Raw genomic sequence first — 23,367 nt, forward strand, 5'->3', positions numbered from 1 at the left:
AGCCTGTCATTTCATCAGAACTCAATGATGCTAAATTTCCTCTTTCAAGGAATCACACTCTCCGTGAAATATATTTTGTCCTTGTATCATTTAAAATCCAACTGGAGGGGTAAGCAAAACTCAAAGCCCTTCTGCAAGGGGGTGAAGGGCCGGGCAACATGACAAATTACACAGTAATTTCAGTCCATAGACCGTAATTAAATCTGGGCGGCAAATTTCTAAAATAAAGTTAGACAAAAGCGTACAGGTTGTTTCTTTAAAAAGAAACACAGGAGGGTTGCAGCACATTTGGCCTCTCGGCCTTCCAAGGTGCAATGTCCCTTTTAATTATTTTTCCCATCTCAACACTCGCGATAGCTTTAGTTCTGGTGTGTGTGTGTGGAGGAGGAGAAGAGGAGAGGGAGGGGGGTGATTCTTTAGTAGGATCGGAAGAGGAGAGACAGAGGCATCGGTGGGTGATATCGGAGCGACATATGGTGAGGGAACAGTGAGTTTGCTTCAGTTTTAAAGCCCCGCTTAGTGGCCAAGTCTCTCTCTGGGGGTGGGGGCTACATTGTAGCCAGCGAAGGGGAACGAGTGAAAATTGTTTCCTCTTCCCAGCGTGTGAAACACTCTGTCCACATACAATCCATACCTTTCCCCCCAATTGTTTCATCTCCCCTTGTACCATTTCAAACTGATTTTAGATGGCAGGTTTGGATCTTCTCCCCCACCCCCCAAAAAACTTAAGCCCATACTAAAAGTGTAGCAATGTAGCTTCTAAGCATGTAACCATCTGAAAGCCATTAGGGGTTTTTTTTTGGTGGGGGGCAGTTATCTGCCCGTTCAAAGGGTTTTAGGTAGGGAACAGGAAGAGAGTTTAAATTCCGGGGAATTCTTCTCCATGTGTCTGTTGAACATTGGTCTCAGTCTGCATATGGGGATTGTCTTGGGGGGCATGACCTGAGTTACTCTGGGACTCTGCCCCTAGCACTGCCTGTCACTCCACTAATGTTGTGGAGGGGTATCCAACAGAGAGAAAAAAAAGGACTTGCATTTATATAGCGCTTTTCACGACCATGCGTATGGTAAAGTGCTTTACAGCCAATGAAGTACTTTTGACCTGTTGTAGGAAGTGCAGTATACAGCTTGTACACAGCAAGCTCCCACAAACAGCAATGTGACAATGACCAGATAATCTGTTTTTTATGTTGATTAAAGGATGAATATTGGCCAGGACACTGGGGAGATTTCCCCTGTTCTTTTTCAAAATAGTGCTGTGGAATCTTTTACTTGGGGGGGCGGGGGGGTGGAATAAAGAGATAAAGAGAGAGTGAGATGGTGTTGTAATGATAATGTCACTGAACTAGTAATCCAGAGCCCAGACTAATGCTGTAAATTCATAACCGACCATGGCAGCTGGTGGAATTTAAAGTTAATTAATAAATCTGGAATATAAAGCTAGTCTCAATGATGGTGACCATGGCAACTATCATTGATTGCTGTAAAAACCCATCTGGCTCACTAATGCCTAACAATCTTCCATCCTTAACTGGTCTGGCCTAACTGTGACCCCAGGCTCACCACAATGTGGTTGACTCTCAAATGGCCTAACAAGCCACTTAATTCAAGGGCAATATGGGATGGGCAACAAATGCTGGCCTTGCTAGTGACGCCCACATCCCATGAAAGAACATGGAGAAAAAATCCACCTGAGGGGGCCTTGGTTCAACATTTCATTTGAAAGACGGCACCTCTGACAGTGCAGCAGATTTCAGATGAATGGTTCCCTAGCACTATTATCTGTACCCCCAACATCTTTTCCCCCCTCCCTCCCCCCAGCCTCCCCCCAATCCTTGAGAATCCCACTCCCTTTCAGAGGAAACAAACTTCCCCAGGCTGGGGCAAGAGATGTAACACCCATAAACTTTCTGTAAATTTCAGTGCTGTGAGTTGTGTGATCTGCTGCTTGTATTTTGCAAAGAATCCAAGGCTGTGAGCAGACATAAATGAAAACTAGTTTTCACTTGTCCTAGTAATAGTCCCGTCAGAGTAAACATAAACAACATTTTATACCCTGAGGTATTCACTATCATGTTTTAAGCCTGACTCACTGGTAGCATTCTTGTGTTTGAGACAGAAGGTGATAGGTTTAAGCCTTAATGCAGGTAAGCCAGGCCAACACTCCAGTACAGTACTGGGGGTGTGCTGCACTACCGTTTGGATGAGACATTAAACCAAGATTGTAAAAGACCTCAACTGTTCTGGAAAAAGTGCAAGGAATTTCTGCCTGGTTTTCTGGTCAATGTTTATCCCTCAACCAATGCCATTAAAGCGGATTATCTGGTCATTCATCTCATTGCTGTTTGTGGGAGCTTGCTGTTGCTTTTGCCTAAATTACAATAGTGACTGCACTTCAAAAGTATTTTGTTGGCGGTGATATGATTTGGGATGCCCTGAGGTGGTTAAAAAGCACTAAGTAAATGCAAGTTCCGATTCTTTCTTTGGAGGTCTTGTGGCTCAGTGGATAGTGTTTGCTGCCGAGCCAAAATTCTGGGTTCAAGTCCCACTCCAGAACTTGATGGCCATGGAAGGTGTGTTCACAACACAGCCAAACCGATTGATTGTCAACCTGTAAATCCTTCCAACATGCCTACTGCAGGCCATAGGAGGGGGAGAGACTCTAGGTCGGCCGTACTTGATGCGGAGTGGTGCCCCTCAAGTTATAACCTCTGGCTTCAGGCTAGCGACCTGTTCCAGGAAATGTGAGCTATGGAAAGAAATATAAGCACGTGCTTTGTCTGCCTAATACATCTCTAGACGCGGGAAGCCTCCTAAGTCTATTCTCTCTTTACTCCTTCCCACATTCTCACAAGCTGAGTGATTCAAACTCAGACTCCGTAGCAGAGGCAATTTTGGCCCCTTACTTCTCCAATCAGGAGTCTGTTTGACAAGATCATGCCAGCCAAACCTAATACCACCCTCGACTGATATCCCCACGTGAGCATACGTCTAGCAGGGATGCTTGGCGAGTGAGCTGAACAGAAACAGGTCATTCAGCTCAATCAGCTATCTGGTGAACAATTCAAGATAACTGAAAAGGCCACAGAACAAGAAATAACCTTTAGACCATCAACTTTGTTTACACTGTAGTTACTTGATAAACCAATTGAATCTTTGTCCTGTGAGTTTATTTTTGAAACCTGAAGAAGTAGCATCTGGAGGCCCAGTGTGAGCTGGCTTACAACTCACCTAAAGGGGCATTAAAAAAATGTGAGTTCTTTTGTAAAGAATTTAACATCCTGTCTAAAACTACCCCGTTCAGTGTGCTTTGATTATAGTAGAAAGTTATATTCGTGTTGAATTTGGCTGTGGATGTATAATATGAAAATTAATGCATGATATGTATTCATTTTTCTCTGCTTCATTGAAAGCTCCCAAGCCGTGGTTATGGCTTAACTGACCTTGGTTGCCTAGTTTTATAAATGAAAGATAATTTTTAGCTGATTGGACAAAGTAACAAAGGTAAGATCTGCAGCAGAGATTTAGAAGGGACAGTTAACAGTGATGGGCTGGGAAGAAAGCCTGTGCAGTGTCAGTGTGGAGATAACAGTTATTGAGGTTAATTGGTTCCTCACCTTTTCGTCCCTTCTTTCCTGAAGGGGTTAACCCTCTACTGAGAGTATGATTTCACAGGCAGCACTAACCTCAGAACCTTGTGCAGGTGGTCATTGTTCATTATGTGAGACATGACCGTGAGCTGTTTAACCATGTGTGCACCACGGTTGAGTCCGATCCTATCCTTGCTCAATATCCACGCATACTCCCAGCAGGGATTTCTGCTCAGTAATTCAGGAGCAAGTGCCATAATCACTACTGAAGCCTGGGTCTGTATCTGCCCTGGCTGAGATCACCCAACGCAGCCTTCAACTTCTAACCTTGTATGACTTGTGTGTTGGAGCTGTCAGGCTACACTTATTGGAAAAAAAAAAGAAAAAACTTGCATTTATATATAGTTCCTTTCACATCCTGAGGATGTTTCAAAGTGCTTTACAGTCAACTAGCTATTAAATTTGAGGTGTAAAAGTGCAGCAGCCAATCTGCTCACAGCAAGCTCCAGCAGACAGCAATGTCATGATGACCACATATTGTGTTTTTCTGATGTTAGTTGAGAGATAATATTGGCCTGGACACTGGGGATAACTTTCCTGCTCTTCTTTGAAATAGTGCCATGGGACTTTCTTAATGTCTAACTAAAAGGGTAGATGGGCCCTGCATCTGAAGGACAACACTTCTAACAGTGCAGCACACCTTCAGTAATGCACCGGAGTGTAAGGTCGCCAATTCTGATTAAATGCATGCCTGGAGGTTTCACCACATGACTTGCCCCCATGCTCCTGCCATCAGTCGACCAACACATCCATCCTTGTGATGCACTGCCTTCCTATACCAACTGGAATTCAAAAAGGCTCATTACCCAATTGGATGATGCTTAACTGTCAGCCAAACAGCCTTCCCCACCCCACTCCTCCATTTTCAATGTTTTAAATCTGGTAAAAAGAAATGTTCAAAGAAAATTACAAAAAAAATATATATTTTTTAATGTCCCAATGATTTTTCTCCAGGTTTGCACACAGCAGTGTCCTGGAGATTGATTTTCAATTCCTGGAGACTCCAGGCCAATCCTGGAGGGTTGGCAACCCAACTGGAGTGTTAGCCTCATTTGTATGTATAAGGTTCTGGAGTGGGACTTGAACCCACAGGCTCAGAGGCCTGTACGTTACTAACTGAGTGACGGCTGACACCTAGAGCCATTTCTAGAGCTCAGTAAATGGTCCCACCTCACTGCCCCTGTCCATAGCTTAGCAAATGTTGGTAATTCTAATAATACGTGTTATAACAGTTGCATGGCGTGTGATGCTATATCATTAAATATGCCACAGGCATCATACAATGTTTCATTTCTCGTCATGTACTATTACCAGCCAGTGGAACAATTCTGTAAGAAAGGCAGGAAGCAATATCTGGTGCCACGATAAAACTAGTAGAATTTAGTGTATGTGCTGTAATAGAAATCTAACAGTGTGTTTGTATAAATTTGAGTTCAGACTCATTTCAGCAAATGTTTCTGTAAAGTTATGAAGTAAGTTGTTGTAGGGAGTGGAAGTGAAGACATTAACACTTTTTAATGCAACTTTTTAATTACAGAAAACTGTGACCATGAGGTCTTCAATATCAGTTGGTAAGCATTTTTTACATTGATATTCCATTTTAATTATAAAGTATTTATTATTTTCTGTTGGCCTGCAGCTGCCATGTTTGATGGCATCCCCCCGCTACTGCTGTCAGTGCGGCTCTTTAAATGCTGCTGAGGTGCTGGTTGTGGGATATGGTTCCAAAAGTACCATTAGCCCGGATATCCATTCTTGATGTGTTGGCATGGATGATACATGGGACATCCCTGACTGCTGTGGCTTAGCATTATAACAGCAACAATTTATATTTAATGTGAACTAGAAGTCTAAAGGTGCTTCAGAGGAGCATTATAAAGCAGAATATGACAGAGTCACCGGGGTGATATTAAGCCAGATGACCAAAAGAAGCCAGAGAGGCACGTTTTAAGGAGTGTCTTAAAGGAGGAAAGCAAGGTGGAGCAGTGTAGAGAGGGTATTCTAGAACTTGGGGCCTACGCAACTAAAGGTATGGACGTCAATAGTGGAACCATTAAAACCGGAAATCAGAGGCTAGAATTAGGCGAGTGCAGATATCTTGGAGTTGTTGTGGGGCTGGAGGAGATTACAGAGATCAGGAGGGGTGAGGCCACAGAGGGATTTAAAAACAAGGATGAGAATCTTAAAATCGAGGAGTTGCCTGACTGGGAGCCAATGTAGATCAGCACGCACAGGGGTGATAACTGACCCGGACCTGGAGCACAGGCAGCAAAGTTTTGGATCACCTCAAGTTTACAGAGGGTAGAAGGTTGGAGCTGAGCCAAGGGTGCATTGTAATAGCCACGTCTAGAGGTAACAAAGGCATGTTTGGGAGTTTGAGCCGCAGATGAGCTAAGGCAGGGGCAAAGTCAGGTGATGAAGGTGAAAATAGACAGTCTTAGTGATGGCGCAGACCTGTGGTCGGAAGTTCACCTTGGGGACACGTATGACACCAAGGTTGCAAACAGACTGGTTTAGTCTCAGACAGCTGTTAGGCAGAAGGATGGAGTTTTTAAAAAATACTTATTCCTTCATGGGATGTGGGCGTTGCTGGCTAGGCCCCAAATAGCCCTTGAGAAGGTGATGGTGAGCTGCCTCCATGAACCGCTGCAGTCCATGTGGTGTAGAAACACCCACAATGCTGTTTGGAAGGTTGTTCCAGGATTTTAACCCAGTGGCAGTGAAGGAATGGCGATATATTTCCAAGTCAGGATGGTGAGTGGCATGGAGGGGAACTTGCAGCTGTTGGTGTTCCCATGCATCTGCTGCCCTTGTCCTTCTAGATGGCAGAGGTTGTGAGTTTAGATGGTGCTGCCGAAGGAGCCTTGGTGTGTGCATCTTGTAGCTGGTACACACTGCTGCCACTGTGCCTCGGTGGTGGAGGGAGTGACTGTTTAAGGTGGTGGATGGGGTGCCAATCAAGCCAACTGCTTTGTCCTGGATTGTGTCAAGCTTATTGAGTGTTGGTGGAGCTGCAGTCATCTAGGCAAGTGGAGAGTATTCCATCACATTCCTAACTTATGCCTTATAGATGGTGGGCAGGCTTTGGGACTCAGTAGGTGAATTGCTGTCCGCAGAATTTCCAGTCTCTGACCTGCTCTTGTAGTGATAGTATTAATATGGCTGGCCCAGTTAAGTTTCTGGTTAATGGTACCTCCCAGGATCTTAATAGTGGGGTACTCAGCAGTGGTAATGCCATTGAATGTCAAGGGGAGATGGTTAGATTCTCTATTGTTGGAGATGGTCATTGCCTGGCACTTGTGTGGTGCAAATGTTACATGCCACTTAGCCCAACGTTGTCCAGTTCTTGTTGCATATGGATACAGTTTCAGTATTTGAGGAGTGATTGAGAGAGAAAGCTGTTGTGTAAGTTGCTAATTTTGGTTCTTAAGATATAAACTGCTAAATATGTTGATGTTACAGGTATCTAAATTGCATGCATGAAATACTAAGGTGCCATTTAAAAGTCAAGTGGTGAACATGGAAGTAATTCCTTCTACATCCTGTAAGTTTTTTTATTGTTTCCCATATTATCTCATCCTTTTAGAAGAGATGGCTTCTGATTGGTGTAAGATGACACCAGAGCACTATCTGCAACATTGTCACCTCACTTTTATAAATGTGTTTAACGAGCTCCTCTTCAGCCAGCAACATGAGCCAACAAGATACCTCAAGTGGGCCCAGGAGGGACTGCTGCTCAGTAAAAAAGTGTAAGTTTATGAAAATACGCAGCATACTAATGAGAACCATGGCCTGGATTTTGTACTAGTAGTGACGGTGAAACTATTAACGTTCTCCATTGTTACTTCTGTGTAACTGAAGCATCTTTGGGAGTCCACATATCTCCAGAATAATGTGGAAATCCGGGAGTTGCTGTCAGTGATTGTATGCTACTCTAGAGAATGTTCTGTTGAGGTCACCCCAGACTATAATTGATGGGAAATGTTTGAACTGACAAGAATATCCACAACAAAAACAGAATTACCTGGAAAAACACAGCAGGTCTGGCAGCATCGGTGGAGAAGAAATCAGTTAACGTTTCGAGCCTTCACGGCCCTTCGGCAGAACTGAAGCATAGTTAGGAGAAAGGAGAAATATAAGCTGGTTTAAGGTGGGGGGGGCGGTGGGGTGGGGGGGGGGGGGGGCGGGGAAGAGAGAAGTTGAGGGTGTGGTGATTGTGGAGATAAGCAAGCCATGATAGGAGCAGATAATCAAAAGATGTCACAGACAAAAGGATCAAAGAGGTGTTGAAGGTGGTGATATTTGTCTAAGAAAAGTGCTAATTAAGAATGGAAGACAGGATACTCAAGGTACAGCTCTAGTGGGGGTGAGGTGGAAAAGACTAACAAGGTTTTAGTTTTAGATTTAAAAATAATGGAAATAGGTGGGGAAAGAAGAATCTATATAAATTATTGAAAAAAAAGGGGAGGGGGTGGAGTTTAAGATCTAAAGTTGTTGAATTCAATATTCAGCCCGGAAGGCTGTAAAGTGCCTAGTCGGAAGATGAGGTGCTGTTCCTCCAGTTTGTGTTGGGCTTCACTGGAACAATGCAGCAAGCCAAGGACAGACATGTGGGCAAGAGAACAGGGTGGAGTGTTAAAATGGCAAGCGACAGGGAGGTTTGGGTCATTCTTGCGGACAGACCGCAGGTGTTCTGCAAAACGGTCGCCCAGTTTGCGTTTGGTCTCTCCAATGTAGAGGAAGACCGCATTGGGAGCAACGAATGCAGTAGACTAAGTTAGGGGAAATCTTTAGCTCCGATTCTCACTGTAAAACCTCTTGAATTATATTGACAATAAGGTGGACAAAGACCTCAGTGTTATAGAACTGACTTTGAAACACACACACACACACACACACACACAAACAAACACACTTGGACTCGGTATAATTGGCATCAATTTCACTTGATGTATCATTTCCACCGCTGCGAAAGCAAGGACTGGAGTATTTAAAATTGCATTCTTAGTCCTCAATGTGCTCATTAGCAATGCAGTGACAAAGGATGCCTGCTTAGTGTGTGACTTTCAATAGTGCATGGATGGTGAAGGAATCTGTTGTCAGCTTTAATTGTTAATACATTTTAAGAAATAAATGTACTTTCAGGAAAGACAAAGTCACTGTCAGGAAACCAGATAGGCTGACATTTTTTAATTGTAACTTTTAATTTAAATCCTGATATGATTAGATTTAAGACCTTAAGACGTAGGAGCAGAAGTAGGCCATTCGGCCCATCGAGTCTGCTCCGTCATTCAATGAGATTATGGCTGACCTGATAATCCGCAACTCCACTTTCCTGCCTTTTCCCCATAACCTTTGATTCCCTTACTGATTAAAAATATGTCCATCTCAGCCTTCAATATACTTAATGACCCAACCTCTACAGTCCTCTTGGTAAAGAATTCCACAGATTAACTACCCTCTGCGAGAAGAAATTCCTCCTCATCTTTGTCTTAAATGGATGACCCCTTACTCTGAGATTATGCCCTCTAGTCCTAGACTCTCCCACAAGGGGAAACAACCTCTCAGCATCTACCCTATCAAGACCCCTAAGAATCTTATACATTTCAATAAGGTCGCCTCTCATCCTTCTAAATTCCAGTGAGTACAGGCCCAATCTATTCAACCTCTCCTCATAAGAAAATCTCTCCATACCCGGGATCAACCTAGTGAACCTTCATTGGACTGCCTCCAATGCCAGTACATCTTTCCTTAGACAAGGGGACCAAAACTGTTCACAGTATTCTAGGTGTGGTCTAACTAGTACCTTTTATAGTTTTAGCAAGGCTTCCCTATTTTTATACTCTATTCCCTTTGAATTGAAGGCCAACATTCCATTTGCCTTCCCTATTACCTGCTGAACTTGTGTGCTAGCTTTTTGGGATTCATGTACGAGGACCCCCAAGTCCCTCTGTACCGCAGCCTTCTGCAGTCTTTCTCCATTTAAATAATATTCAGCTCCTCTATTCTTCCTGGCAAAATGCATAACCTCACAATTTTCCACATTATATTCCATCTGCCAAGTTTTTGACCATTCACTTAACCTGTCTATATCCGTCTGTAGACTCTTTGTGTCATCCTCACCACTTGCCTTCCCACCTATTTTTGTGTCATCTGCAAACTTGGCGATAGTACATTCACTTCCCTCATCCAATTCATTAATATATATTGTAAATAATTGTGGCCCAGCACTGATCCCTGTGGCACTCCACTAGTTATAGGTTGCCATCCTGAAAATCCTTCCCTTATCCCAACTCTGTTTTCTATTAGTTAGCCAGTCCTCTATCCATGCTAAACACCATGAGCTCTTATCTTATTAAGCAGCCTTATGTGTGGTACCTTATCGAGTGCCTTTTAGAAATCCAAATATATTACGTCCACTGGTTCCCCTTTATCTATTCTGCTTGTTACATCCTCAAAGAAGTCTAATAAATTTGTCAGGCATGATTTCCTCTTCATGAAGCCATGCTGACTCTGCTTGATTATATTATGCATTTCTTAATGCTCTGCTATTACATCATTTTTAATAGGCTCTAACATTTTCCCAATGACGGGTGGGCTTAATGCATGTGGAAAAAGGCCCGGGAGCAGGGCTAAGTGGGCAGGATTTTTTCAGTGGGATGGTACAGTTGGGATGGGCTGAATGGCCCCCATCTGTGCTGTAAAAATTTCATGTTATTATATGTTAGTACATCTTTCGTGGCATTGGTCACATTGAGTCGGCGGAGACGGTGTTTTGTAGCAATAGTGGTGTTTATGCCACGTAGGAGGCAACATCAGGGCCATTGAATTACAGTGACTCAATAAGTCAAAGCACGTTTTTATTGTTTTTGTGGGATTTCTAATGGTGGTTTTGGGATTACATTCTGCCACGTTCCATTATTCTGTGCAAACCATAAATGAGTTACCTTTATTGCACATTTATGTTTCTTTACCTATTTCAGTGTTTTGATATCCTTCACTGGTTTTAGTGCTCAGCAGACACAGTAACGTGGTTTGCAAGCTGTACCAGTTGGAGTTAGAAATGCAGTGTGTAGAATTACTGGGTTAGGGGGAGTGGAGGACTGCAGCTCTGAGGGCACTCTTGCACAATGGTAGCGCAGGAAGATGGTCATGATCTTTGGTGGAAATGGGGTGGAAGTCTTGGAGTTCGACAGCACTGGTGTTAGGTGTCCGGGATTTTACAGCACAGTGGATCATCCTTTGGCCTGAATATTACTGAATATTACTGTAAATTGGGTTAGGAAGACCAGAGGGCATGAATTTCAATTAGTGAAAGTTACATTTAGAACAGACAGATTAGGAAGAACATCTTTACTCGAAGGTGATGACTGTTTCAAATTACTTGTTCAGCAGGGTATTTGAAGCAAAGACACTGGGGGCATTCGGTTATAGGCCGGGATTTTCCGGCCCCGACACCAGCAGGCATCGTCACAGGTGGAACGGGAAAATTTGGAGAGCCATTAACTTTTAGCAGCTCTCTAAATTTTCCCATGCCCACTGGTGTCGGGGCCAGAAAACTCTGCCCATGGACTGGGTGGAGTTTAGGAATGAGCTTTGACAGGTCAAATGGGCTATTTCTGTCCTTGACTAATATGTCCTCAACCCAACATAAGCATTAAGGTAATATTCTGCGTTTGCCTTCTCCAAGCTATTTTATAGTGTATATACCTCAGTCAGGTTCACCCTTAATCTTCTCTCGAAGTTTGAAATTAATCTCAAGTCGGTTGGTAGTAGGGATGGAACAACTTGGCAGTGATGGCTCTGAGCCAGAAACTGGGTGAGAAGAATATCAAACCAGGGTTTACTGCTTGTGGTTGCAATCAAGTTAACCCTGCTTGGAAGTGCCATGTATGATATGCTTATCCTTGCCACCCTCATATCAGGTAAAGCCTGGTCACCCCTCTCGTCTGTGTGATGACTGACCTTTAAACCAATTGCCTTATAATAGTCAGGATGATGGGTCTAATCACTTCCCTGTCACAAACCCTGTTTCACGGCCCAGTCTCACCTTTCCCCGCTGGTCTTTTCCAGTGCAGCAGACCATCTGGGACAGGAGTTATATCTTGGCAACATAATCTAGAATCTGTTGACATAACGCGCTGGAACCATGCCCTGAACATTGTGGAGAATGTGTAGGAGTTCCAGCGGCAGTTTTCACACCCATTGCTTTATGTTAAAATTAAACACCTAGCTTAATGACTTTGTGCAATAAAAATAAAATTCATACCTTTCAACTCTTTGTCTTGTTGAGACGCAAGGTTGCTTACTCTGGTTAGACATATTCCTGGATGTTTCAGCACATGACCCCCCACCCCACCTCCAACGCCCCACCCAGTCAAATAGTCTTTATTCAAGTCTTCGAATATACTAGTAAACAAAGTGACAAAACCTACGCAATTTTTTTTACAATTTTCTCCAATGATTTATCTTCCCTTCTCGTTGCTCACAGCAGTGCCCATGAGATTAATCTTTCATTCTTGGAGACTCCAGGACCAACCTGGAGGGTTGGGAGAGGAGATGAACATTTTGGTCCCGGCCTTTCATCTAATTCTCATAAACCTATAAAATTCTGAGGGGACTTGACAGGGTAACTGTTGAGAGGATGTTTCCCTTTATGGGGGAATCTAGAGCTGGTGGGCCCAGTTTCAAAATGAGGATTCCCCCATTTAAGACGGAGATGAAGAGGAATGTCTTCTCTCAGAAAGATGTTAGTGTTTAGAATTCTCTCCCTCAGCGAACACTGGAGGCTCAGTCATTGAATATATCCACGGCTGAGTTAGACTGATTTTTGATTGAGAAGAGAGTCAATGGTTATGGGGGGACAGGCGGGAAAGTGGAGTTAAGGCCACATCGGATCAGCCATGATCTTATTGACTGGTGGAGCAGGTTCAAGGGGCCGAATGGCCTGCTGCTCTTATTTCTTATGCTCTTATTATTTCACATTGCTGAGCAATCAGTGCCAGCCTTCAAATGTGCATACACTTCTCCTGTTACCTAGTTCACTTGTCAAACTTGTATTAAGCAAAGTGAAAGGTTTGTAACAAGCCAAAACTTCTGGGGGCCCAAACTAGACCCTGAACCCCTGGTGAGCTTTCCCAAACCATCACGTTTGGCTGAACCTTCATTCCCCAGCCCCCCAAAACAAAAACTGTAACTTGGCCTGAACATTGTGCTCCTGACTACCCATTGAATTTAAAGGAAAATATTCCAGGAATAATTACTTTCCATCAAACACTTCAGCTGCAATGGCTGGGTGCTGAGCTCTGTTGCAACCTCATAAAAAGCATACTTTGTTGCAGCAAGGATTTGGAATTTGCATTCAGTTGTACTAATTGGAGATCTCATTTAGAGATTGTTAACAATACAAATTTCAGAAAATGGAAATCCAAATTCGTCCAAATAGTTTTTCCTTCCACGCCAGTTAGCCCTCTCCTTTATTATATTCATTCTTGGGTTGTGGGTTTCGTTGGCAGGGCCGATGTTTATTGCCCATCCCTAGTTGCCCTTTATTCAATCACTGCAGTGCTGTTGGTTAGGATTTTGGCCCAGTAACAACTCTGGAATGGTGCTAGATGTACGGTATAGTATGGCATGCTTGTATGTGAAAGAACAAAGAAAGACTTACATTTATGTAACGCTCTTCACAGCCACCTGACATCTCAATGGGTTTTACAGCCCATTAAGTACTTTTTGAAGTATACTCACTTTTGTAATGTGAGAAATGTGGCAGCCAAATTGCGCACAGCAAGCTCCAACAAACAGCAATGTGATAATGACCAGATAATAAATATTGGCCAGGATACTGGGCATAACTCCTCTTTGAAATAGTGCCATGGGATCCTTTACATCCAACCGAGCAGGCAGATGCGGCCTTGGTTTAACATCCCATCCAAAAGATGGCATCTCCAATAGTGCAGTACTCCCTCAGTCCTTGATTTTTATTCTCAAGCCCTGGAGTGGCTCAGAGAGGTGCGAGTGCTACCCATTAGAAGGTTCCAGCAATCTTGTGATACTTCACCTATGTGTCCAGTGAAGAATGGTGTGTGCCTTGCCTTGCCTTGGAGGGGAACCTACAGGCAGTGGTGTTTGCATGCAGTGTGCTGTTGTTGTCCTTCTAGGTGGCGGAGATCATGTGTTTGGAGGATTCTGCCAAAGCAACCTTGGCATAAAGCGTACGGAAGGACCAACGTTGGGCTTGGCTTATTACAGTTGTATGTGGGCCATTAGCCTTCAGCTATCTCACCCACCTGTCATATGAACATGCGTACATACATATGACCATATGAAATAGGAGCAGAAGTAGGCCATTTGGCCCCTTGAGCCTGCTCCACCATTAAATAAGATCATGACCAATCTGTTTGTGTTTCAAATTCCACATTCCCATCTACCCACGATAACATTTGATTCCCTTGCCTAACAAGAATCTATCTACCTCTGCCTTAAAAATATTCAATGAGCCCGCCTCCATCACCTCCTGAGTCAGGGAGTTCCAAAGTCACACAACCCTCTGAGAGAAAATATTTCTCCTCATCTCTGTCCTAAAAGGGTGACCCCTAATTCTGGACTCACCACAAGAGGAAACATCCTTTCGAGACCTTTTGAGGTATGGGAGAGCCATGACAGCCAAGCCTGAACTTGACATGAATATACATGAAGTTTGCAGCAAGTGTCACTAGAAAACAACAAGGATTGAGACCTTATCCTCAATCTAGGCGTGCTTAGGCTGATGATGGTGTCCAGCGATCGGTGCAGGTGAGATCAGCTTAGTTTACTTTCACTAGTCTATCTTAAAAGAAAATTGAAAAATTCAACTTTCTTTAGGTACTGTCTCTTTTCTTCATTTTCCACCCCTAAATCACACGCACCGTCCATACGCAGATAGTTGGCCTGTTCCCTAGGTTGGTGTAAATGTTTAAGAGTTTTTTTGGTAGCTTAGGCCTCGGTTACAGCCAGTAACTTGCTCCCTACGTGTGTTTTACTTTCCCCTCTGCCTTAAGGGAAAAATGCCCTCTTCTTCACAGCCTTATGGTTTTGGGAGCTTGCCAAGCCAGGAATTGAGTGGGCAGATTGGCATTCTGCCATCATGTAGTGTGGGTTAGCGCTCCAGCACATGGCAGCACTGGGGGGGGGGAGGGCCTGTAATTTTATTAGTCGCTTATTTTCTCTCCTTTGTTACATTACAGCGCCCTGTGGAATATTTTTTTTCAATATGACAAGTGGCAGATCTGCTGACAGCTACCGAGAGATACCTGTGAACAACCTTCCATTAGCATTTCATTTCAAAATTATTTTTCTCTTCTTTCTGCTGGGGAACTGTCTCTAACGTCCTTGGTTCTGATTTCTCTCGCCTCCGAGTCAGGAGGTTGTGGGTTCCAGATCCACTCCAGAGACTTGCACTCAATACCTGGGCTGACATTCCTAGTGCAGTGCTGAAGGAGCCCTGCGCTGTCTGAGGTGCCGTCCTTCAGATCAGACATTAAACTGAGGCCCTGACTGCCCTCTCATGTGAATGTAGACGATGTCACGGCATCGTTTTGAAGAAGAGCAGGAGAGTTCTCCTTGGTGTCCTGGCCAATATTTATCCCTCAACCAGTATAAGTTAAACAGATTATTTGGTTATTGTCATATTTCTGCTGTGGGAGCTTGCTGTGTGCAATTTTGGCTGTTGCATTCCTTCAATGACTACATTTCACAAACATTTCATTTGCTGTAAAGCACTTTTGGACGACCTGAGGTCATGAAAAGCGCTATAGAAATGCAAGTTCTTTCTTTCTCAATCTAGATGATTTTCTGACTTTGTTTTTGACACAGGTTTAAGGTATTGGGCAAGAGATGCAGGGGAACTTTCTCATGTAGCGAGTGGTGATGACCCAAATCCTGCTGCCTACGAGGGTGGTAGAAGCGGAGACGACAAATGATTTCCCAAGGAAATTGGATAGACACTTGGGGGAAATAAACTTGCAGGGCTACAGGGGCAGAGTGGGGGAAATGGGACTGACAGAGAGCTGGCATGGACTCAATGGGCCAAATGGCCTCCTTCTATGCTGTAATGACTCTATAACTGGATTCCCTGATGGTTCATGATCTGATGTCTCTGACCTTTATAGATGAGGAAAGTTCCCAGTGACCTGTCGCTGCTCAGAGTGCCCCAGGGACAGGGAAGGGAAAATCAGCCAGGGATTTTATTGACAAGATCACATGTAATTATAGATGAGGAAGGATAATCACCCTAAGCTTAATTCATCCATCTGAAGGTCATTAGCTATAGTCCACAAAGGGTCGTCCACAAAGGGCCATAGATATTTCTCACCATTAGAGAGTCACAGTTGGTTTTATACAGCTTGAGGGGCACCATTCTGCAAACATGGAGCAAGGTGAGGAGGCAGTTCTCCATGAACTACCATAGCTGGTACAGAATTGAACCCACACCATTGGCATTGCATTCTAGCCATCTAGCCAACTGAGCTAACCAGCCTCCAGATTGGTCCATCTAGTAATTTGTCCATCCTATAGTCCTCATTGACTGCATCTTTGTTAAACAATTAGATCGCAGTGTTTTTACCCCCACCATTCTATTGTATTCCAAGTGACGATCACTCCTTTGAATGAAGAATAATTTCTTGATTTTTGCCCTAAACAGTTTCCTAGTTTGAACCTGTCCCCTTGACCTACTCTCACAATTTAATTTGAAAGAACAATTCAAATTTACTTCTTCCATTTCTTTAACTGTTTGAAATATCTGTCGTAAGATCTCAGATCTCTCCTTTAGGCTGAAAAACCTTAGTTTCTCCTGTCTTTCCTCATAACTCAAACTTTTGACATGAGCTTATGATTCTTCTTTGCACTACCTTCAGGTCACTGTGCAGCATCCATTACTGGAAGTGCGTCTGCATTGATGTTAGATGAGGACACACTGACCTTTCAGTGCTTACTGAATGGTGCCGTGTGGCTGAGGTTTGAGCAGGCAACTGCTGCCCTGGGAGCTGGTGGAGGAGTTCAGTGGATTCAGGAAAAGAGGAGAGGGGAGAAGCCTGAAGTGCTTAAAAGGCAGTTTCCTGGATTCTGTGCTCTATCACCCTGTGGCAGCTTGGAATGTAGATTGCAGTATGTTAAGGGAGTCCTGGAAATCCATGCAGTGATTGACAACAGGCTGGAGAGGCATCAATGGTCACCGTGCAAATGAGAATGGTCACCATGCTGATGTCCGTGGTTAAAATGGGACTGTTGGGCCAAATGTGAAAAACATGAGAGTGACTTAGGGGAGCAATTAATTTAGCAATGGCAGATTGATGTTGGGTCATGACTTGGATCAAGCTTTTTTTCCTCCTGATTCTGCAGGAACTGCAAAGATGAGGCCGTGGATATAACTGTGATCCAGACCATGGAAATCATGTGGATGCTTTATGGAGAGATGCAAAAGAAATGTGTAAGTTGGAGCTTCTTATTTTGGAAATCTCATTGTGGTGGCAGTTACACTGATGGCTACGTACAAGTAACCACTTCCCGGAATGCCAGTCTGGAGCTGAATGATGATCTCCTATCAGTGTTCTTGCAGGAAATGGGCGCTGTTGAATTGCAAAATGACACAACGAGTCCCTAGGATGAGAGAGGAGGCACCTTATGCATGCGTTGTTGTTTATTGACAAATTAATTTCTCCCCTTCCCCCTGAAAGCCTTGGCTTGAGTAATATACCTCCATAGTCACTGGTGGAGTCCAGTATCTTGGACAGTGAATGCTGGTGAGCTTTTTAAAAAAAATTCTTTCATGGGATGTGAGCGCCCTCGCATTTCTTACCCATCCCTAATTGCCCCTTGAGAAGGTGGTGGTGAGCCGCCTTATTGAACCGCTGCAGTCCATGTGGTGTAGGTACACCCACAGTGCTGTTAGGGAGGGAGTTCCAGGATTTTGATCCAGCAACCGTGAAGGGACGGCGATATATTTCCAAGTCAGGATGGTGTGTGGCTTAGAGGGGAGCTTGCAGGTGGTGGTGTTTCCATGCATCTGCTGCCCTTTTTCTTCTAGGCGCTAGAGGTCGTGGGTTTGGAAGGTGCTATTGAAGGAGCTTTGGCAAGTTGCTGCAGTGCATCTTGTAGATGGCACACACTGTTGCCAGTGTGCATCGGTGGTAGAGGGAGTGAATGTTAAAAGTTGTGGATAGGGTGCTGATCAAGCAGGCTGCTTTGTCGAGCTTCTTGAGCTTTGTTGGAGCTGCACTCATCCAGGCAAGTGGAGAGTATTCCATTACAGTCCTGACTTGTGCCTTGTAGATGGCGGACAGGCTTTGGGGAGTCAACAGGTGAGTTACTCGCCGCAGAGTTCCCAGCCCCTGATCTGATCAGCCACAGTATTTACACAGCCGGTCTAGATCAGCTTCTGGTCAATGGTAACCCCAGTTACCATTGCTGATGGTAGGGGATTTAGTGATGGTAATGCCAGTCAATGTTATGGAGGGATGGTTAGATTCTCTCTTGAAGGAGATGTTCATTGCTTGGCACTTGTGTGGCGTGAATGTTACTTGCCACTTATCAGCCTAAGCCTGAATGTTGTCCAGGTCTTGCTGCATATGAACAAGGACTGCTTCAGTATCTGAGGAGTTGCAAATGGCACTGAACAATCGTGAGCAAATGTTCTGACTCCTGAGAGAGAAGCTATTCAACTGCAGGAGTTAGTACAAACACAGGATTACGCTTGACAGTGATAAGCTATTGTTAAATTTATTGACTATAAAATGATGGATGTCTTGAAGTAATACAAAATTATTCCCCTAATTAATGGGCTCTGGGAGGGGAAAATTAGTTTGGTGGGAGGAGGATTGGGGGCAATAAAAGGAAACATGGAATATTCCATAATTAAAGCTTTATGTCATATGTATGCAGCGTCTCCATAGTCGGGAGTTGTTTGTCTTATTTTCTTTCTCATTTCAATTTCAGAATCAAGGCGGGTTTGTTGCTGCCCTCCTGAAGAACTTTGAACAAGTGAAGGTGAGTAATCAGGAAAGGAGCTGATTGAAAGCTTTCTATTCAGCTCGCTGGAGCTGCACAAGGTGTGTGGGATGTGCCTGACTGTGGGCATCTGCAGTAATTCAGGATATAGGTCATAATTCATTTGTGAACCTCTAATGTCATTGAGTCATTACAGCATAGAAGGTGGCCATTTGGCCTATCGAGTCCATGCCAGCTCTCTGTAGAGCAATCCAGTCAGTCCCACTCCCCTGGTGTAGCCCTGTAAATTTATTTCCTTCAAGTGCCCATCCAGTTTCCTTTGGAAATCATTCATCGTCTCCGCTTCCACCATCTTTGTAGGCGGTGAGTTCCAGCTCATCACCATTCGCTGCATAAAAAAAATCCTTCTGATCTCCCCTGCTTCTCTTACCCAAAACCTTAAATCTGTGTCAAAATTAAAGACGGAAAATGCTGGAAACATGCAGCTGGTCAGGCAGAATCTGTTTATTCTCCCCCAGTGCAGAGGAGACTGCATTGTGTGCAGCAAATGCGGTATACCAAATTGAAGGAAGTACAAATAAATCGCTGCTTCACCTGGAAGGAAATAAACATGGGATTACGATGGGGTTACCAAATGCAGATTGCGTGACTGTTTTGCAAACACCTCTGTTTAGTCCGACCCCATCAAGGCCTGTGATTTTAACTCTCCACCTTACTCTGATGCTGACCTCTCTCTCCTTGGCCTGCTGCACTGTTCCAGTGAAGCTCAACATAAGCTTGAGGAACAGCATCTCATCTTTAGATTGGGCACTTTTTTTTCCCCCTTATTCTTTCATGGGAGGTGAGCATTGCTGGCAAGGCCAACATCTGTTGTTCATCTCGAATTGCCCTTTAACTGAGTGACTTGCCAGGCCATTTCAGAGGGCAGTTAAGAGTCAACCACGTTGCTGTGGTTGGAGTCACGTGTAGGCCAGAACCAGGTAAGGACGGCAGATTTCCTTCCCTAAAGGACATTAGTGAACCAGATGGGTTTTTAACCACAATCCGCAATGGTTTCATGGTCACTGTTACTGAGAGCAGCTTCTAATTCCAGACTTAATAATTTAATTTAAATTCCAAATTCCACCAGCTGCACAGTGGGATTTGAAAATATGTCCCCAGAGTATTATAAAAGCAAAATGCTGCGGATGCCGGAGATCCGAAACAAAAACAGAAAATGCTGGAAAAACTCAGCAGGTATGACAGCATCTGCGGAGATGGAAACAAAGTTAATGTTTCGGGTCCGTATGACTCTTCCTCAGAAGTCAATGGTCGCCAATGCCCTCCTAAAGCATGGTGCCTGAAGGAGGAGGAGGAGCATAGTGGTTATGTTACTGGACTAGTAATCCAGAAGCCTGGACTAATGATTGGAGGCAGAGAGCCCAATTTGAACCCTGACGAAAGAGTCATATGGACTCGAAACATTAACTCTGTTTTTCTCTCTCCACAGATGCTGTCAGACCTGCTGAGTTTTTCCAGCACTTTCTGTTTTTGTCCCCAGAGTATTAGCCTGGAATACCAGTTCGGTGACATTACCACTACACCAGCGTCTGCCCATAAAGCTTTAATGGCCTTCCAGAATCAATGTTGAATTCAGCAATTTCAGACCGTAATCTTTTATCCCCATTTTGTTTCCTTACTTGGCATCTTTCGGCTTTTCTCTTAGTTTTACTTTCAGCGCGCCTACTCCCGGCACATCTCCTGTTTCTCCGTTTCTTTACCTGCCCCTTCTCCATTCCCCTCGGCCATGCAAGACTAACTCTCCTGTTATTCAGTCTCTGCTGTCTTTCACTCCATCATAGACCTTCCTTATGACCTTGTCCCACCCGCCCCTTGATCAAATCCTATTACATTTCTAACTTCTCTCAGTTCTGATGAAAGGACATCAACTGGAAATGTTCACTTTGTTTCTGTTTCTACAAAAAGGAAAGGAGCTGACCTGCTGAGTATTTCCAGCACTTACTGTTCTTATATTAAATTCACTCTGGTTTTCTGGCAATTATCTTAGATTTATCCTCTGTGTGATAACCCTCCTGCCAGTCGCAGCAGTTTCTCCCCATCAGCTCATTAAAACCCTTTAAAAATTTCAAAGACGTCTATAAATCTCCCTTTCAAACTTCCCTGCTCTAAGGAGAATAATTCTGGCTTCTCTACTCTTTCCATGTAACTGAAGTCCTTCACCTCTGTTAACATTCTCTCCATAACACCCTCCCCAAGGCCTTGACCCTTCTTAAGGCTAGGGTTGCCAACTGTAATTAAATGTAGCCCTGGAGGTTTCATCACATGACTTGCTCCCACGCTCCAGCCATTAGTCGGCCAACACATCCATCCTTGTGACGCACTGCCTTCCTACGCCAATTGGAAAGCAAAAAGATTCATTACCCAATTGGATGATTCTTGACTTGTCAGTCAAATAGCCTTCCCCCTCCCCAACCGCCCCCATTCTGAATATTTTTTATATCTATTAAAGAGAAATTTCCAAAGAAAATGACAAAAAAAAAGTCAATAATTTTTAATATCCCGATGATTTTACTCCAGGGCTGCACACAGCAGTGTCCTGGAGATTGATATCCAACTCCTGGAAGCCCCAGGCCAATCCTGGAGGGTTGGCAACCCAAATTAAAGTGACGTACCTGAACTGGACAAAATTCTCCAGCTGAGACCTGACCAATGCTTTATTAGGAAATCCGAATTTCCCAGATTTCCTGTCCTCTTGCCATCTCCTTAAGTTGATGTCAAGCCCCCGTGCGTCAATATCAGCCAGCCTGCTGGATGGAACCGTTTCTTGCGAGAGGATGCTCTCCATGTCACCTGACTTCATGTTTGGTTGAGGCGGGAACATAGCGCAAGGATCAGTAATTTTTCTACCCTGTGATTTACAAGGACACATTCCCTGGTGCCTAGCAACACTGGGTTGCTTTCCTTCAGTAATTTTCTCATTATCCCTAAACTATCTGGCCTACTGTTAATTATGCTATTTATTGTAGCATTACAATTATAGTATAAACATCACACGTCAAAATCTAATCTATTCTATTACTCATGCTGTCTTAATTTTATATTGTGCTTACTAACAGACAAAGCCCTGTTCTTCCTCCTCATCTCAATAAAGATTTCAGTTACCTGACAACAGGAATGTTTTACCAGTGTTGCCTTGACAACCTGTCTTTAGTGGACTGCTTGTCTTTCTAACTCGGGTGATCTCCATATTCCCACAGTACATATTAGCTATTATGTCAAGGAATGTTAGTCATGTTATGTTAGTATAAGCCTAAAATCTACAGGTGGCAGACTATTTGACTATAGGACCATCACAAACTAGCCAGGCTGTTCATCCATGGCTCTGGCACAGACTCTCTCCCAGGTGGAAAGCAATAAAAAGAGTAATAACCAAGGCTGTTTTTTTTCTTTCAACCTTTCTGCCATCATCGTTGCCATGGCAACGTGAGCAAAAAAAAATAATCTGGAAATGAAAACTAGTCTTGGTAATGGTAACCATGCAACTATCATTGATTATTGTTAAAACCCATTTGGCTCTCTAATGTCCTTTGGGGAAGGAAATCTGCCTGGCCTACGTGTGACTCCAGACTTACAGCAATGTGGTTGACTCTCAAGGGCAGTTAGGGACGAGCATCAAATGCTGACCTTGCCAGCAATGACCACATCCAATGAAAGTATTTTTTAAAAATGAGCCTCTGAGGGAAGCAAAAGCTTATTCCTAACAAAGGGGAATCTCCCATTTCTTTCTTTTGTCTTCCCTCTAGGGCGACTCTGAACTGAAGGAGGTCATCTGCTCTGCAAAACCTTTAATAAACCAAATTCCTATTGACAGCATAGCCCCTCACTGGACAGATCTCCAGAAGAACACGGCCCTGACGATACTGCTGGCACATTGTAAGTTTCCTTCTCAATCAGGCTGCAACTTATGACGTACTTCAAAAAAAATGTAGCTTTTATAGGTCCTTTTGTGTTGTTTACGCCAACTCACGTCAATTGAGTGGAGCTCGCCACAACATTCAAGAAGCTTGACACCATCCAGGATAAAGCAGTCCACTCGATGGGCACCTTCAACATTCACTTCCTCCACCTTTATGCATAACAACAGCAGTGTGTGCCATCTACAAGATGCACTGCAGGAACTCACCGAGGCTCCTCAGATAGCACCTTCCAAACTCGCAACCTCTACCATTGAGGACAAGGGCAGCAGATGATTGGAAACACCACCTCCTGCAAGTTCCCCTCCAAGCCACTCAGCATCCTGACTTGGAACTATATCGCCGTTCCTTCACTGTCGCTGGGTCAAAGCCCTAGAACACCCTCCCTAACAGCGCTGTGGGCGTACCTACACCACATGCTCTACAGCGGTTCAAGAAGGCAGCTCACCAGCACCTTCTCGAGGGCAATTAGGGATGCGCAATAAATACTGACCTAGCCAGTGATGCCCACATCCTGTGAATGAACATTAAAAAAAAATGATTGTATCTTATTGTGGGTTAAGTTTATATCCGAATATCTTTTTTTGGGGAGCGGCTGAACAATACTTTGGGATAATAATTTGAGACCTGACTTAATGGAAGTTTACTGCGCTTGGGAGCAACAGATGCGTTTGCTCCTTTTATTTTGTCTGGCTCTATTGTAGACTGATTGATAGAGATTGATCACTGTGATTAGCCAATAACTCCATTCTCATTGT

The 23,367-nt window shown here is 43.9% G+C and overlaps 1 protein-coding gene across 1 annotated transcript in view; it reads left to right on the forward strand.

Annotated features, from left to right (window-relative positions):
* Positions 1-367: 367 nt before the first annotated feature.
* Positions 368-23,367, forward strand: part of LOC144670044 (E3 ubiquitin-protein ligase DZIP3-like) — an 83,931-nt gene continuing 60,931 nt past the window's right edge. The window contains exons 1-6 of the mRNA XM_078532403.1: positions 368-476; positions 5,188-5,221; positions 7,237-7,399; positions 17,031-17,118; positions 18,624-18,674; positions 22,439-22,568. Of these exons, the coding sequence (XP_078388529.1) occupies positions 474-476; positions 5,188-5,221; positions 7,237-7,399; positions 17,031-17,118; positions 18,624-18,674; positions 22,439-22,568 (469 nt within the window). The 5' untranslated portion in view covers positions 368-473. The remainder of the gene's footprint in view (positions 477-5,187; positions 5,222-7,236; positions 7,400-17,030; positions 17,119-18,623; positions 18,675-22,438; positions 22,569-23,367) is intronic.

The sequence above is a fragment of the Cetorhinus maximus genome, chromosome 2 (assembly GCF_964194155.1).
Source record: "Cetorhinus maximus chromosome 2, sCetMax3.hap1.1, whole genome shotgun sequence".
In the NCBI taxonomy this organism is placed as follows: domain Eukaryota; kingdom Metazoa; phylum Chordata; class Chondrichthyes; order Lamniformes; family Cetorhinidae; genus Cetorhinus; species Cetorhinus maximus.